The following is a 17,754-nucleotide window of genomic DNA, read 5'->3' as shown; positions in this document are numbered from 1 at the left end:
CCTGGAAAAACCTAGAAACTCAAAAATCCATCCACAGGAGTGGATTCATTCAATGAAACACTACTCAGCAACGAAAAGAAACCAACTTGGAGATGCAACAATGAGATTCCTTTCTCATGAATTTCAAAAACACGCTGAACAACAGAAGCCAGATATAAGAAAGTACATACATCAGGTATGCTACACATATGAGACTCCATATACTGTTTTTATAGAATATTCTAGAACATACAAATTTATTTAGTGATGATTAAAATAAGTAGGGACGCCTGGCTGGCACAATAAATTAAGTGTCCGACTCTTGGTTTTGGCTCAGGTTGTGATCTCAGGGTTGAGATAATGCCCCACAGTTGGGCTCCACATTCAGTGGGGAATCTACTTGAGGGTTCTCTCCCTCTGCCCATGCCCTGGCAATGTGCGCTCTCTCTAAAATAAATAAATTAAAAAAAAAATAAGTAGCTGTCCTGCTTTAGGGTAGAGAAATTGGAATCTTAAGATTGTGCAGTTTACAGAAATTAAACCTTAATTAAAAAACAGGAAAAAATATATTCATGTGTTTATTTAAGGCACTGGACAACAGATGAGGACACGTGAGACTGGAATTTGTTTGAGAGTCCCACTGAAGAATTCTGCATTGGGGGTGAGTTGGGGGACACAAATAAGACTTCTGGAGAGAAGGGATGGCACACACTATAAATTTTTCTAAGCCTCTTCCCATACTGGCAGAAAGTACATAGTAACTCCCACCATAACAACTACCTGGGATAGGGAGATAAAAGAACTCCCTTTAATATATTATGGCTTTCGAGATGAAGGTTGAGTTTAGTCAGTTTCTTACTTTTCCTTCCAGCCTTAATAATCCAGAGTAACCCAATTGAGACTTCTGAAGGTGGCAGAACTGGGAAAGTATACATATGTCAACATTTGTGAGACTCTTAGATACGTTATGTGAATGAGGTAGTGATAAACACCCAGACCACACAGAGTATAGCAAAACATCAATACCATGGAATAGCAATTGCTAGAGTCCTCTATAGCTTTAGAAGCTACATATGATTAACACTATGGTAGACTATTAATGCTGTGCATGCCTGTATTTTTACTATTTCTTCTCATTCGTGTTTCATTAGGATCCACCTCTCTTGGCATTTAAAACTCAGGAAATCCTTCATCTAATGCTCTAGAGTCATTCCATCAAAGCACCAAATGAACATTTACTGGCCAATTATCCGCTATATACAAAGTAATTAGGATACACTGTAAAATGAGACATTGTCCCTTCCCTGGAGGAGCACACAGATTAATGGGAGAAACCATTAGAAAATATGAATAATTCCAACTAAACTTTGGGAAGAACACAAAAGACTGACTTCCCATTCGGAGGTAAAAGGAAAAGCTCCTTTAAGAATGTGACGTTTGAACTGGCTAAGCAGGAATTTAGTAGATAGAAAAGAAGGAGATAAGATAATTTGGGGTGGGGTGGGGACAAATATAAATAGTACACAGTGACATATATCCCATGAAAAGCACGGAGTGAAAAAATACAAGGGTGTGAGAAAACATCAATTTACTATGATAGCTTAAAATGTGGGCACATTTTATTCTAAGGTATTCTGGTAGAGAAAAAGTTATATGCAGATGAACACGTGCAACCTCACTCAAAACCACCCCCCCACTCCTCAAGTTTAAGAAATCCTTCCCTTGTCTTGTAGTCAGGAAAGGAAACAGTATCTCTCTCTTTCTCTCTCTCTCTCTCTCTCTCTCTCTCTCTCTCTCTCGCAGGGTGGCTAACAATCAAGGGTGTGGCAAGTAAGCACAGATTCTGACTCCTCTGCATATAAAATCTTGTTTTCTTTCAGGTCTCTTCCGAAAGAGAATGTTTTAATCAAAATTAGAAGATGCTGCTAGAATGAAGTTGCCATCTCAGACAAGGGTAAGACACATCTGTCCAACAAACTTAGTAGTTAATGCATCTCCTCCAAAAAACAACAAACCCCCCCAAAACCAAAACCCAAACAAACCTCATACCAACAGGCTCATCACTTCCTAGAGCTCCAAGAGGGCACACCAGTTTTGTTGTCCAGGACTTTCCTCCTTCTGTGTATCCTGCCATAATTTTCTCTTAAGTTCCAAACTGTCATTCAAGACCAGCCCAAGCCCATTCATATCCACACTTAAAACATTTCCTGTTTTTCTCAGAACTAGGTATCTATAAACCAGAAGAGCACTTATTAAATGGATAAATGCATGACAGCTCAGAGGTATCACACCCTCTTCTGGCATGAATATGATTAAGAGTTACAGCTATGGGGGCACCTGGGTGGCTCAGTGGGTTAGAGCCTCTGCCTTCAGCTCTGGTTGTTGATCCCAGGGGACTGGGATAAAGCCCCGCATTGGGCTCTCTGCTCAGCGGGGAGCCTGCTTCCCTTCCTCTCTCTCTCTGCCTAATAAATTTTTTTAAAAAAGTTACAGCTACAAGTTACATTTCACCGCTTGCATGTGACAATATAAGCTCAAAGAGCCTGGTAGACTATGCACCACCAGCCAGCAAGCAGTCTTTAAGCCCATCCCCAACTCATTCAGGTAGTCAATTTTTATGTAAAACAAAACTTAAATAAACAGAAATAAGAAGGAAAATCTACCGTGCCTGGTTATAATAATATCGTATATTCCAAAGACTTATGATTTATCTAAAATAAACAGATAGTAATCAAACAAAAGCAAAGACCAACCAACAACAAATCTCTGTAATTTTTAAGGACTTTGGAGACAGGCTTCAAAAGTGCAATGTTTCATTATGTGCTCACTTATGCAAACAATCAAACAATGATGCAAATACCAAATCAACAATGGGGAAAAAGTCCTCTGAGAAAAACCCATAAACTTGATATAGTGGATTCAATTCCATGAACAAATTTTAAAGAAAGACACCTTGCTAAGGCAATCCATACAATTAATTATGAAAGCCTAAATGATGCACAATGGTCAAAGAAAGAAAAAACTAGACTCTTAGGGCTGGAAGAATCCTGTAATGAACCAACTCCCTCATGTTATGGATGAAAATGACATGCCTAAGATCACAAGGCTAGGAAACCTGTCTTGTCAATACTTACTGCTGATTAGGCTCTGTTTCATTCTGTTGGGTAGAATTAAAGCTCTGCATGGCCTGTACTTCTTCCTCCTCTTCATCTTCACTAGAGGCCTCTTCTGCAGCATGATTAGACCTTGGAGGAGGAGCAGTTGCAGTTCCATCAGCCTTCTGGATTGATGGCTTCTGACAGATGTATTTAGGGTCTCTTCCAAGATTACAGATTTCTTCAAGTAACTGTAAGACACAGAAAATAGGATTATTTATTAGTAAATAAGAAACGGGGGACAACTAACACTTTTAGAGCATTTTCTATCTGTTATACACAGAAGTACCAAAACATTTTATATACATGTATGTATGTAAAATATATCACTTATGAAATATAGTCATCAATCCCATTTTACAAATAAGGGAACTGAAGTTCTGAAGTTAAATAACTTAACACAGATGTTAAGTGATCGAATGACTAATCTGACTTCATGTCCCAATTCACAATAACTAGGAACTCCTACATCATTCAGGCAACTGGCAGGGATACTAAATGTGAAAAAAATATCAAGAAACAAAGATTAGAAAAAGTAACATGCTTTTACAAATGAAGTTAAATCCTGGCAACTTGTTAATATCTTATGGAAGAACACAATACTTAAGTGACTTTTGGGGGAGGGTCCGGGACAAAGGACAAACCCAAAGACATGGAGAAAATAAGGCAGATATAATCCTCTTTTAGGCCTAGCCCAAGAATCCAGATGACCTCCAGCAGGCCAAGTTTTTTTCTTAAAAACCCCCTTAACTGCTCTCTCATGCCCATGGTTAGTCTTAATCACTTCCTACCTTGATGATCGCCGTTGTTGCATCTGTTTTGAGGGTGGGCTGATGTCTCATGAGCTCATCAACAGCACTCCCCAGGTTAGATGCAGTATCCCCTTAAAGCAAAAATGAACTGTTAGAAAGACTGAAAGAATAGAATTTGAGCTATCTTCTTTGCCAATGAGGAGGAAAGAAGAAACTGAGCTGGTGGTTATGATTTTTCTAATGCCACATTTTCTCAAATGAATTCACACCAACTTCTGAAAGTAAATCATTAGGGAGGAAGAAAAAAACCCCATCAGTCTACTGAGCATATTTAAAAATAACCACGTACATTACATTCTACCCTTGCAATCTCTACTACCAAGGTCTGAACTAGCAAAGAGAGAGAGAAAAGAAAGAAGCATAAAACCATTAATCCTCGGCTGCCCCAATAGAGAATGACAATGGCAGCTCGAAAGACAAAGTACACTTATGAAAACTGGATTCTTTCTAGAACCCTACCTCCTCACTATTCCTCAATAATATGGTCTCAAATACACTGGAAAGGAAATCTATTCATTTGTGACTATTCTGGGGACTTAGATTAGAATAGAAGTCTACTAAGATCAACACCTCAGGACTTTGTATCTCCTATTGCTAGACAGTAGATCTGGAAATATACTGCCCCAAATACCCGTCTCTCACTAGCACCATGACAGCAGATCTAACAATGAACTTTGACAGTCTGAGGAACACTACCTCTTATTTGCGCATCCAAAGGTCACTGGAAGGAAGTCCTCAGCCTCTCTCAAGTTCTGGCCACTGAGGCATCCAAGTGGCACAGAAATGATGACAGGTGGAAATTTCCCAAGGAGACCTTTCCCTCTTGTGCCAGACCCCAAGCCCTAGGTGAACTTGCCCCCAAGATCTCCACTGGATAATTCCTGCTCCTCTGGGTAATCCCACTGAGGGCAGTGCAGTGTAGGTCCTGCCTCCTGGTAGTCCACCTGGGAATTCAGGGCTGCCCCTCCCGCCCTAACCCAAGAAGAGGGGGGCAGCTTCTGTGAGTCACTCCACAGTTCAGCTTCTGACCCGCCCAAACGCTACAGCCAACTGGAACATGAGGGCATGGTCTGGAGGGATCACCTGAAGATCTGGAGCCACTTAGGCCACCTAGGAACGTGATTTGGACCATTTGGTGGCCCAGGAAGGGAAAAGGTTTTCCCAACACTTGTACAAATTTCGATTAAAACTTTGAACTTCTGAACACACACACACACACACTGAACTGCTGAGAAACATGAAAATATGAGCAGAAGATAAAGGTGAAGTATTCTTTTTTTTTTTTTAAGATTTCATTTTAAAATTTATTTGACAGAGAGATTACAAGTAGGCAAAGAGAGAGGGGGAAGCAGGCTCCCCGCTGAGCAGAGAGAGCCCAATGTGGGGCTTGATCCCAGGGTCCTGGGATCAAGACCTGAGCCAAAGGCAGAGGCTTAACCCACTGAGCCACCCAGGTACCCCTGAAGTATTCTTTTCTACCTGCTATACAATGTACATAGTGATATAGTAATAACTATATTGATAATTCCCATTAAGCTTAGAACACCTAGCCAGAGAAATGTGAGGTCAAAAAAGGGTTTTCTTCTCAAACTGGTGGCTCAATAATCACCTAAAATCTTAGCACAACAACAATCCAATTATTGTAAGATAAATCCTGGTGACTTACCAAGAGGATCAGAACTCCTCCTCCTTCGCATGGCTGGGAGGTAATCTGGAGACAAAAGAACTTTGAAAAGACGTTCAAAAGGCTGACACTGCACAAATGACTGAAGACCTCGGGCATTCAAGCAGAGTGCACTGAATACATTTGGGAGGGAGCCAAGGACTTCACGGGTAGCAGGAACCTAGAGAGAAGATCAAGTGAATTTGAAGACCTCTAAAAGCATTCAGGTATAGATGCCACGAACCTCTGACCAGGCTATTGCACAGAGAGGTAATAGGGGAGGGGTATATTGTGGGAAGGTGCATATCATGCGGAAGGGTATGCAAAGAGCATTCTTTACAGAGAGAGAGTAAAGGACTCACATCTTTGATAAGCAGTGCATGAAGCATGACATCTGTTAATCCATTGTCCTGGAGTGAGGAGAGAAGTGATGGTTCTTGAAATACAAACACAGTCACCACTTCAGTAGCTAAAAAAGATGAGAAATAGGAAAAACTCAAATAGTGTTCACAGGTATTAACAATAAAACTCCAAAGGCTTAAAAAAACATACCCAATGTACAATAATTTAAATACTTACACTTACTCTGAAACGAAAGCTCCTAATACTGCTCCATCAGAAGATCACTATTAAGAATTAGGTGAAAAACCTTCAAGATTTTTATGGGCAATGTATAGGTATAATGATAATTAATAATACCATAATGAACACTGAAAAATATACCAAGAAATTTCAGGTGCTTTCCTCACATAAAAAAGGTAACTATGTGAGATGATTTGTTAATTAGCTTGATTATAGAAATCATTTCACTACATATATCAGATCATGTTCTACATCTTAAACATATATAATTCAAGAAATACATATAAATGAAAAACATATTAAGATTTTAGGAGCACATTTTTATACCACTGAGGTTACACTGCTATATAACCTGTTTCTTTTAAATTATAATATACGCCATATATTCTCCTTTTTCTTTCCCTGTCATTACACTACACTTCATTCAAATGAATGGCTGCATACCACTCCACTAAATACATGAACCACTGCGGATATAAACCAGACCACGATTATGAGAACTAACAAATCTAAAAATGCAACCTTTGCTTAAAATGCAGGGAAAATATCTAAGATAGGGGGGTGGTTTCCGGACTGAAGTAAACAGCTGATGGAATGGACAAAATGTCTTCTCAAAAGCCTTTTAGTAATTTTAAAATACCATTAGCAATGTTAAGAGTTCTTAGGAATGTAATCTGCCCAACTTTTGACAATATTGTATTTAACTTGGGCTGTATAGATGGTCAGCAGTGCTCAAGAGAAAATTAATGCATTCATTAAAGGTAACCAAAAGCGAAGCTAGAAATAATAGAAAAAAACAGCATTTAGTGAACTGCAAGCCAATAGGACGAATAATTAAAACCTGCAACTAACCCTCTGAAAAGACTGAAAAAGCTTACAAGCTTATGTGAAATCCAAGAAAAGCAGGCAGTATATCAGCAGTTAAAAAAGGAGATCTGACCAGATTTAGAATAAAATTCTTTTACAAACTGTATGCTTACAAGTGAAATGTAATGCTTTTGTAAGAAAATGTGATAAAAAAATCGACTCTCAAGAAGTTGTAAGAAAATGTGATAAAAAAATCGACTCTCAAGAAGTGATAGCAAAGCAGCCTAGCCCATTAACCATTTTTAAAAGTAAAAATACCAAGTAACAGGCACCAAACCAACAGTTTCATTATTTTTAAAAAAGATTTTATTTATTCATTTGTCAGATAGAGAGAGAGTGTGCATACAAGCGGGGCGCGGGGGAGAGGCAGGCAGAGGGGGAAGCAGCCTCTCCGTTGAACAAGGAGCCCAATGTGGGACTCGATCCCAGGACCCTGGGATCACAACCTTAGCTGAAGGCAGATGCTTAACAGACTGAACCACCCAACTGTCTTAAAGTAACAATTTTAGATGTGAGATTATTAAACCTTCTAGGAGCAATTAAGACAAGGCTTCCCAACTCATTTTATGACATTTAAAAATTTTGACTTTAAAACCTGACAAAGGGGTGCATCTACTCCAAATGTCATTGAGATGGGCAAATATATGACAATTACTGGGGACCAACAGTTGTCAATGACCTTTGGGACTTCTGATGGGACTACAAACTTATGGAAACTATAAGTCATTTTTTGGGTTCCTACTGATATATAATAGAATCTTCCACAGACTTTTTCCTAAAACAAATGTCTAAATTAAAAGAAGTTAATGCTACTGTGCAATGGGACAGTTTAAACCCTCTTTTAAAATTAACAGATGACCAAATATTAGAATTTTTTAAAAAGGAAACACAAAAACCAACTGGCTCCATGTGGAACCTAGCAACTGACTACTAAGTTAACTCTTAAAAAATTAATGATAGGGAGGAGTCAAGATGGCAGACAAGTAGTAGGTTGAGATGAGATCAGGTAGCAGGAGATCAGCTAGAGAGTTTATCAAACCACTCCGAACACCTACAAATCCAAAGGAGATCAAAGAGAAGAGCAATAATACTAGAAACAGAAAATCGACCACTTTCTGAAAGGAAGGACCTGTGGAGAATTGAATTCAAAGCAATGGGAAGATAGACCACGGGGAAAAGGGCTGGCTCCCGGCAAGCGGCAGAGCAACAGAGCAAAAATGAGATCTTTCAAAAGTCAGCTCCACTGAGGGACATCCCTCCAGAGGCTAAGCCAGGTGAAGCCCACGTGGGGACAATGTGGCCTCAGGCCCCGTGGGGTCACAGAAGGATTGGCGTTGTCTTGAGTGTTGCAGAGCTTGCAGGTATTAGAGCGGGGAAGCCAGCTAGAGACAGAGACGAGGAGTGAGCTCTCAACTTGGGGTTACCTTAAACTGTGATACGTGGCACAGTCAAGACACTGCTCTTTGAGCAGGGACCCCACAAGATCCGGGGAGACCCTCCCTGGAAGAGCTCAGGGATTTGCTTGGGTTTAGAGACTCCAGCTGGGGCTGTGTGCCAGAGACAGAGATGCTTGGTCACAGGCTGGGTGAGCTTGGAGCACGGCCAGGTGTCAGAGAGATGGGAGTGACTGAGTGCTTTTCTCTGAGGGTGCACTGAGCAATGGGGCCCCGAGTACTCGGCTCCTCAGGGCTAGAGACTGGGAGGCAGCCATTTTCATTCCCATCCTCCGAAACTCTATGGAAAGCATTCAGGGAACAAAAGCTCCCGAAAGTGAACCAGAGAGGATTACTTAGCCAGGCCCCTGGTAAGGGCCGTGCAATTCCGCCTCAGACAAAGACACTTGAGAGTTACTACAACAGGCCCCTCCCCCAGAAGATCATAAGGAATCCAGCCAAGACCAAGTTCACTTACCAAGGAGAACAGCAGAATTCCAGAGGAGGAGAAAGCAAAGCATGGAATTCATAGATTTCTCCCCATGATTCTTTAGTTTTGCAAAGTTAATTAATTTTTTTTACTTTTATTTTTTCTTATGCTAAAATTTAATTAACTTATACTTTCCTCTTTTAACATTTCTTAACTAGTTTATCTTAACAACACCTTTCACAAAAAAGTATTTTTGAACCTTCAATATTATAGTTATATTTTATCCTTCATTGTATCTCACTTTATTTTTTGTATATACATGGATATTTTTCTTCTAAAAAATTGGGAATACAACTTCTTCTACTTTATCAAAATATACCCTAAATCTAGCACAGGGCTTTTGTTCTAGTTTCCAGACTAAGCAAATTCTCTCCAGGTTCTTTTCCTTAATTCTCCCAAACAACTTATCTTATCAACTCCTTTCATAGAAATTTTTTTTTTAAATTGTCATATTCATAGTCATATTCCATCCCTTCATTGTGTTTACCCTTATTGTACGTATGTGTGTGTGAATATATATATATATATGTATATATATATATATACATATATATATATATATATATATATATATAAAATTTTTCATTCTTTAAGATTTTGGGAGGTAGTTTCTTTTAAGAGACCAAAATACTCCCAAAATTAAGTGGGTAACTCTGTTCTATTCATCAGTTTAATATATATATATTTTCTTTTTTATACTTTTTCTTTATTTTTTTTCTCTGAACTTCTTTTTACCCCCTTTCTTTCCCCACGATATGGGGTCTCTTCTGATTGGATTAAAGCACATTTTCCTGGGGTCTTTGCCACACTTTTAGTATTTTATTCTCTCCTTCACATATTCTTATCTGGATAAAATAACAAGGCAGAAAAACTCACCACAAAAAAAAGAACAAGAGGCAGTACCGGAAGGCTAAGGACCTATTCAATACGGACATTGGTAATATGTCAGATCTAGAGTTCAGAATGACGATTCTCAAGGTGCTAGCTGGGCTCAAAAAAGGCATGGAAGATATTAGAGAAATCCTGTCTGGAGAAATAAAAGGCCTTTCTGGAGAAATAAAAGAACTAAAATCTAACTAAGCTGAAATAAAAAAAGCTATTAATGAGGTGCAATAAAAAATGGAGGCTCTTACTGCTAGGAGGCAGAAGAGAGAATTAGTGATATATAGTGATATATAATATAGACATATATTATATATTATAATTTATATGTATATTAATGTATATAATGTACATATATTATATGATATATATAATTCTCTGTCATTTGGTCTTATATATCACTATTGTATTATTGTATTATTGTCAATGTGTTTCAATGTGTGAATGACAAACAACTACTGGACCATGAGGGGAGAATTCAAAAGATGAGTGGTAACATAAGACAAAACAAAATTAGAATAACTGGAATTCCAGAAGAAGAAGAAAGAGAGAGGGGAGCATAAGGTATATTGGAGAGAATTATTGTAGAGAATTTCCCTAATATGGCAAAGGGAACAAGCATCAAAATCCAGGAGGTGCAGAGAACCCCCCTCAAAATCAGTAAGAATAGGTCCACACCCCAACATCTTGTAGTAAAATTTACAAGTCTTAGCGACAAAGAGAAAATCCTGAAAGCAGCCCGGGACAAGAGGTCTGTGACATACAGTGGTGAAAATATTAGACTGGCAGCAGACTTATCCACGGAGACCTGGCAGGCCAGAAAAACTGGCATGATATATTCAGAGCGCTAAATAAGAAAAATATACAGCCAAGAATACAATATGCAGCTAGGCTATCATTGAAAATAGAAGGAGAGATAAAAAGCTTCCAGGACAAACAAAATCTGAAAGAATTTGTAAACACCAAACCAGCTCTACAGGAAATATTGAAAGGGGTCCTCTAAGCCAAGAGAGAGCCTAAAAGTAGTAGACCAGAAAGGAACAGAGACAATATATAGTAATAGTCACCTTACGGGCAATACAATAGAACTAAATTCATCTCTCAATGTAAATGGGCTAAATGCCCCAATCAAAAGACACAGGGTATCAGAATGGATAAAAAAACAAAACCCATCAATATATTGCCTATAAGAAACTCATTTTAGACCCGAAGACACCTCCATATTTAAAGTGAGGGGGTGGAAAACAATTTACCATGCTAATGGAAATCAGAAGAAAGCTGGGGTGGCAATCCTTATATCAGATCAATTGGGTGTTAAGCCAAAAACTATAATAAGAGATGAGGAGAGACACTGTATCATACTCAAAGGGTCTGTCCAACAAGAAGATATAACAGTTTTAAATATCTATGCCCCTAACATGGGAGCAGCCAACTGTATAAACTAATTAATAACAAAATTAAAGAAACACATTGACAACAATACAATAATAGTAGAGGAATTTAACACCCCCTTCACTGAAATGAACAGATCATCCAAGCAAAAGATCAACAAGGAAATAAAGGCCTTAAATGACACACTGGATCAGATGGACATTACAGATATATTCAGAGCACTCCATTCCAATGCAACAGAATACACATTCTTCTCTAGTGCACATGGAACATTCTCCAGAATAGATCACATCCTGGGTCATAAATCAGGTCTCAACCAGTATCAAAAGATTAGGATCATTCTGCATATTTTCAGACCACAATGTTCTGAAGCTAGAACTGAATCACAAGAAGAAATTTGCAAAGAATCCAAATACATGAAGACTAAAGAGCATCCTACAAGGAATGAATGGGGTTAACCAGGAAATTAAATAAGAATTGAAAATATTCATGGAAACAAATACTAATGAAAACACAACGGTTCAAAATCTGTGGGATGCAGCAAAGGCAGTCCTGCAAGGAAATTAGACAGTGATACAAGCCTTTCTCAAGAAACAAGAAAGGTCTCAAATATACAACCTAACCTAACACCTAAGGGAGCTGGAGAAAGAACAACAAAGAAAGCCTAAACACAGCAGGAGAAGAGCAAGAATAAAGATCAGAGCAGAAATCAATGAAATAGAAAGCAAAAAAACAACAGAATAAATCAATGAAACTAGGAGTTGGTTCTTTGAAAGAATTAGTAAGACTGATAACCCCCTGGCCAGACTTATCAAAAAGAAAAAAAAAGGACCCAAACAAATAAAATCATGAACGAAAGAGAAGAGATCACAAACACCACCAAAGAAATAAAATTATAAGAACATATTATGAGCAACTATACACTGGCAAATTTGACAATCTGGAAGAAATGGATGCATTCCTAGAGACATATAAACTACCACAACGGAACCAGGAAGAAATAGAAAACCTGAAGAGAGACCCATAACCAGTAAGGAGATTGAAGCAGTCATCAAAAATCTCCCAAAAAACAAGAGCCCAGGGCCAGACAGTTTCCCAGGGGAATTCTACCAAACATTTAAAGAATTAATTCGTATTTTCCTGAAACTGTTCCAAAAAATAGAAATGGAAGGAAAACTTCTAAACTCATTTTATGAGGCCAGCATTACCTTGATCCCCAAACCAAAGGTCCCATCAAAAAAGAGAATGACAGACCAATATCCTTGATAAACACAAATGCAAAAATTCTCACCAAAATACTAGCCAATAGGATCCAACAGTACATTAAAAGGATCATTCACCATGACCATGTGGGATTTATTCCAGGGCTGCAAGTTTGGATCAACATCCACACATCAATCAATGTGATACAATACATTAATAAAAGAAAGAACAAGAACCATATGATACTCTCAATAGATGCTGAAAAAGCATTTGACAAAGTACAGCATCCTTTCTTGATCAAAACTCTTCAAAGTGTAAGGATAGAGGGTACATACCTCGATATCATCAAACCTTCTATGAAAAACCCACCACGAATATCATTCTCAATGGAGAAAAACTGAGAGCTTTTCCACTAAAGTCAGGAACATGGCAGGGATGTCCATTATCACCACTACTATTCAACATAGTACCAGTACCAGAAGTCCTAGCCTCAGCAATCAGACAACAAAAAGAAATTAAAGGCATCCAATTCAGCAAAGAAGAAGTCAAACTATCACTCTTTGCAGATGATATGATACTATATTTCGATGATATGATACTATATGTGGAAAACCCAAGAGACTCCACTCCAAATCTGCTAGAACTTGTACAGGAATTCAGTAAAGTGTCAGGATATAAAATCAATGCACAGAATTCAGTTGCATTTCTATACACCAACAAGACAGAAGAAAGAGAAATTAAGGAGTCAATCCCATTTATAATTGCACCCAAAACCACAAGATATCTAGGAATAAACCTAACCAAAGAGGCAAAGAATCTATACTCAGAAAACTATAAGTACTCATGAAAGAAGCTGAGGAAGACACAAAGAAATGGGAAAATGTTCCATGCTCATGGATTGGAAGAACAAATATTGTGAAAATGTCTATGCTACCTAAAGCAATCTACACGTTTAATGCAATCCCTATCAAAATCCCATCCATTTTTTTTTCAAAGAAATGGAACAAATAATCCTAAAATTTATATGGAATCAGAAAAGACCTCGAATAGCCAGAGGAATATTGAAAAAGAAAGCCAAAGTTGGTGGCATCACAATTCCAGACTTCAAGCTCTACTACAAAGCTGTCATCATCAAGACAGTATGGTACTGGCATAAAAACAGACACAAAGACCAATGGAACAGAATAGAGAGCCCAGAAATAGACAGTCAACTCTATAGTCAACTAATCTTTGACAAAGCAGGAAAGAATGTCCAACGGAAAAAAGACAGTCTCTTCAACAAATGGTGCTGGGAAAATTGGACAGCCACATGCAGAAAAATGAAACTGGACCATTTCCTTATACCACACATGAAAATAGACTCAAAATACATGAAGGACCTCAATGTCAGAAAGGAATCCATCAAAATCCTTGAGGAGAAAACAGGTAGCAACCTCTTTGACCTCAGCTGTAGCAACTTCTTCCTAGGAACATCGCCAAAGGCAAGGGAAGCAAGGGCAAAAATGAACTATTGGGACTTCATCAAAATCAAAAGCTTTTGCACAGCAAAGGAAACAGTCAATAAAACCAAAACACAACTGACAGAATGGGAGAAGATATTTGCAAATGACTTATCAGATAAAGGGCTAGTATCTAACCTGTATAAAGAACTTAACAAACTCAACACCCAAAGAACAAATAATCCAATCAAGAAATGGGCAGAGGACATGAACAGACATTTCTGCAATGAAGACATCCAGATGGCCAACAAACACATGAAAAAGTGCTCACCATCACTCGGTGTCAGGGAAATACAAATCAAAACCACAATGAGATACCACCTCACAGCTGTCAGAATGGCTAAAATTAACAAGTCAGGAAATGACAGATGCTGGCGAGGATGTGGAGGAATGGGAACCCTCCTACACTGCTGGTGGGAATGCAAGCTGGTGCAAGCAGTCTGGAAAACAGCATGGAAGTTCTTCAAAAAGCTGAAAATAGAGCTACCCTATGACTACCCTATAGTGCAATTGTACTACTGGGTATTTAACCTATACAAATGTAGTGATCCGAAGGGGCATGTGCACCCAAATGTTTATAGCAGCAATGTCTACAACAGCCAAACTATGGAGAGAACCCAGATGTCCCTCAACAGATGAATGGACAAAGGTGATGTAGTGTATATATATACACAAATGAATACTATGCAGCCATCAAAAGAAATGAAATCTTGACATTTGCAATGACATGGATGGAACTAGGGGTTATTATGGTTAGCGAAATAAGCCAATCAATTATCATATGATCTCCCTGATATGAGGAAGTTGAGAGGCAACGTGGGGGTGGGAAAAGAATAAATGAAACAAGATGGGATCAGGAGGGAGACAAACCGTAAGAGACTCTTCATCTTGCAAAGCAAACTGAGGGTTGCCAGGCGGAGGAGGGTAGGGAGAGGGTGGTAGGGTTATGGACAATGTGGAAGGTATGTGCTATGGTGAGTGCTGTGAAGTGTGTAAATCTGGCAATTCACAGACCTGTATCCCTGGGGCTAATAATACATTATATGTTAATAAAAAAATAAAAAATTATTCTGAAAAGTTAATGACAAAAACCACATTACAGAACCTACAAAATCCATAAAACAGCAATAATGTGTTAAGACAAAGGGTCCCTTAAGGAAATAGAAATTTACAAAGTTTGTAAAAACTGTTTAAAATTTGATACTGCCATAGGCATCTTGAAAGGTTATACAGAGAAATTCTCTCAGATAGTGACATGAAATCAACATGGCAGGCGTACTAGCTATACAGTAGGATTTCTGAGAGAGAATATAGAAGTTAAAAGGAACCAAAGGAATTTTCCTGAAGTAAGAAAAATTATCAGTTTTTTAAAAAGGCCTAACCAATTGCTATGAGAGAATACTGAAAAGAAAGAGAACCAAGTATGTCCTGGTCAAATTTGTAAATTCCTAGAGTAAAGAGAAAATGAGGTTACCTACAAAAGAACAAGAACCAGTTTAACATCGTTATTATCTTCAAGGCATAACATTAGAAGACAATAGAGAAATGTCCACAAAACTGTGAAAGAAAAAGAAGTGTAACACTTTAAAAATTACCCAAAGATGTACTCCAACAAAACTAAAACATGAATCAGAAAAGGAAAGTCAAAAAAGTACAAAAAAAATGATGAGAAACAGGTGACATGAAGGCAGGTTGAAGACCTTACGTTGTTGTTCCAGTCTGGCAGAAGACAGAGTAAGAAATTTTTTAAGTTTAGATGTCAATAAAATATAAAAATAACCATTACAAAAAAGGAGTAAGAAAACTAGTGTAAGATTCAGAATATGAAAAAAATTAACATAAGACACAAGACTTTAGTAGAAAGAAAAACATTGGTGATCACAAAAAATACATCAACATAGAAAATTCTTCCTTTTAAGATAAAAAGGTACAATATTTTAATAAATCATTCTGCTGAAAAGAACTAAAAGCTGGATTAAACACCTGAAATATCTTTTTAAATGTGAAGGGCAGACAAAGTAAACTATAGTTAAAGGTCCAAAATAAGTGAAAATGTGGACTCACAGCCTCCGGCTTTTGTCTTAAAAACACAGGGACACAGTGAATAGGAAATCCAGTAGAAAGGGAGTCCATTTATTACAGAAGGCAGTTAACACTAATCACATGTGATGGAACCTGCTGGAAAGTTGGTGCTTTCCAACCCATGATCAGGTCACTCCTGATAAAGGATGGGTCAAGAGTCAGCCCAACTAGAAAGCAGACCACAGTCATTCTGGCACTGGAGGACACCTCAATAAAGGTATGAACACTGTTTATATTTTTTATAGATTCCCGGGTCTTAGGTCAATGGGCTCAAAAGTTACCACATTCAGTATCGTGCTCTATTAGGCTTCCTACATTGCGAATATATTGCTGCTCAGATATCACGTATTACAATTAAAGTCTGTTGTCTCAACTCATACCAAGGCAGCCACACAGAAAACTCATTTTCACGCCATAGCTGACTAATTTGTTCACACTTCTCAAATAAGCTCAGATATTACTCCCTGACTCAGCTCAATGAGACCTCCAGTGATTGCAGTCTCCAGATCCTTAAAGCTGGGCTCAGTGCCATAGTATCCAATGCTACTGGCCATGGCCCAAACTCTAGCATACCAGTGTGATCTTTGCATTCTGTCTTCCATTAGCATCATGGTCAATGGGAATCCATACAAAGGAGCAAACACTCCCTCTCTGAATGGCAAATTCATTTTATTGAGCCACTGCCCCAATCTGGGGATATAAGGTACTATTCCCTCACAAAGATTTAATGTTATACAACCATGTTCTTGGTTTATCCTTCCTGCCACGCTACTGCTGTCAGTTAATATAGGTCTCACTAAATGTTAGTCCCCTTTTAGCTTCCAAATAACACTGACTCTCATGGGGGTACACATTTTATTCATTCAATCTGGGCACTGGCAATAAAAACAAGGCATCATCTGGAACTTTTGATTTGTCTTATCGTCTGTAGACTGCAGACTTAACACAAAAACATAATAGCCTACTTAAGGGCATGCTCTTAAATTTAAAAAAAAAAAGGACAATGGTCTCCTAAATGGGTCTCTCTCTTAACCACTTTATCTTAGTTATCCTGAACTCTCAACCTTTTAAGTCACATGCCATCCTAACAAAATATAACGAGGACCTTCCTATTCTTCTTCTAGTTATGAAACGAATGCCTGCCATGTATGAATCTATAATACCCAAAGAGAGTCTCTTCTCACTTAAAGACACTGCCCCCTTTTTGTACTTGGTGCAACCTATGCTAGATTGGTACCTCCATTTAGAGTGGGTTACAGAATGGGGTCCACTGAAAATTGAGGTCTTTTGCCCTTTCAGACTATTCTGTATGCCACAAAGGTGGTCTCTGCTAAAGTCTTTTCCCAATATAATAGTTTTAAAGGTTCACTAACTGGAGTTCCCTCTTTGTAAGAAATGGAAGTCTTGCCTGTTCCCACACCTACAATTTTATGCTTCTTCTAAAAAGGAAAGGAAGATCGTAAATTAGTTCTCAGTACTAACATTCTTAAATATGGATGCTAGCTCTGGATCCACCCTATTACAGCCCTAATTACAGAGCTAATGAAAGGAAAGCCACTACAGGACCTGGGATAACAATGCCTGTGACTTCCATAAATAAATGGACACCTCCATCATGCCAAGCCTATAGATCTCAACAGGTCTGAAAATATTATGGAACACTCTGGTTCTGGTTGGCCTAGCAATGCCAGATTTGGCTCATGGCCTGCATCTGG

General features: G+C 38.3%; 1 protein-coding gene across 1 annotated transcript in view; it reads right to left on the bottom strand.

The window, feature by feature from the left end:
- Positions 1-17,754, bottom strand: part of HUWE1 (HECT, UBA and WWE domain containing E3 ubiquitin protein ligase 1) — a 170,831-nt gene that overhangs the window by 74,472 nt on the left and 78,605 nt on the right. The window contains exons 21-24 of the mRNA XM_059385249.1: positions 5,972-6,078; positions 5,613-5,790; positions 3,926-4,017; positions 3,114-3,325 (exon numbers count right to left, since the gene is read on the bottom strand). Of these exons, the coding sequence (XP_059241232.1) occupies positions 3,114-3,325; positions 3,926-4,017; positions 5,613-5,790; positions 5,972-6,078 (589 nt within the window). The remainder of the gene's footprint in view (positions 1-3,113; positions 3,326-3,925; positions 4,018-5,612; positions 5,791-5,971; positions 6,079-17,754) is intronic.

The sequence above is a fragment of the Mustela nigripes genome, chromosome X (assembly GCF_022355385.1).
Source record: "Mustela nigripes isolate SB6536 chromosome X, MUSNIG.SB6536, whole genome shotgun sequence".
Taxonomy (NCBI): Eukaryota; Metazoa; Chordata; class Mammalia; order Carnivora; family Mustelidae; genus Mustela; species Mustela nigripes.
This window is presented reverse-complemented; position numbering and strand designations above follow the sequence as displayed.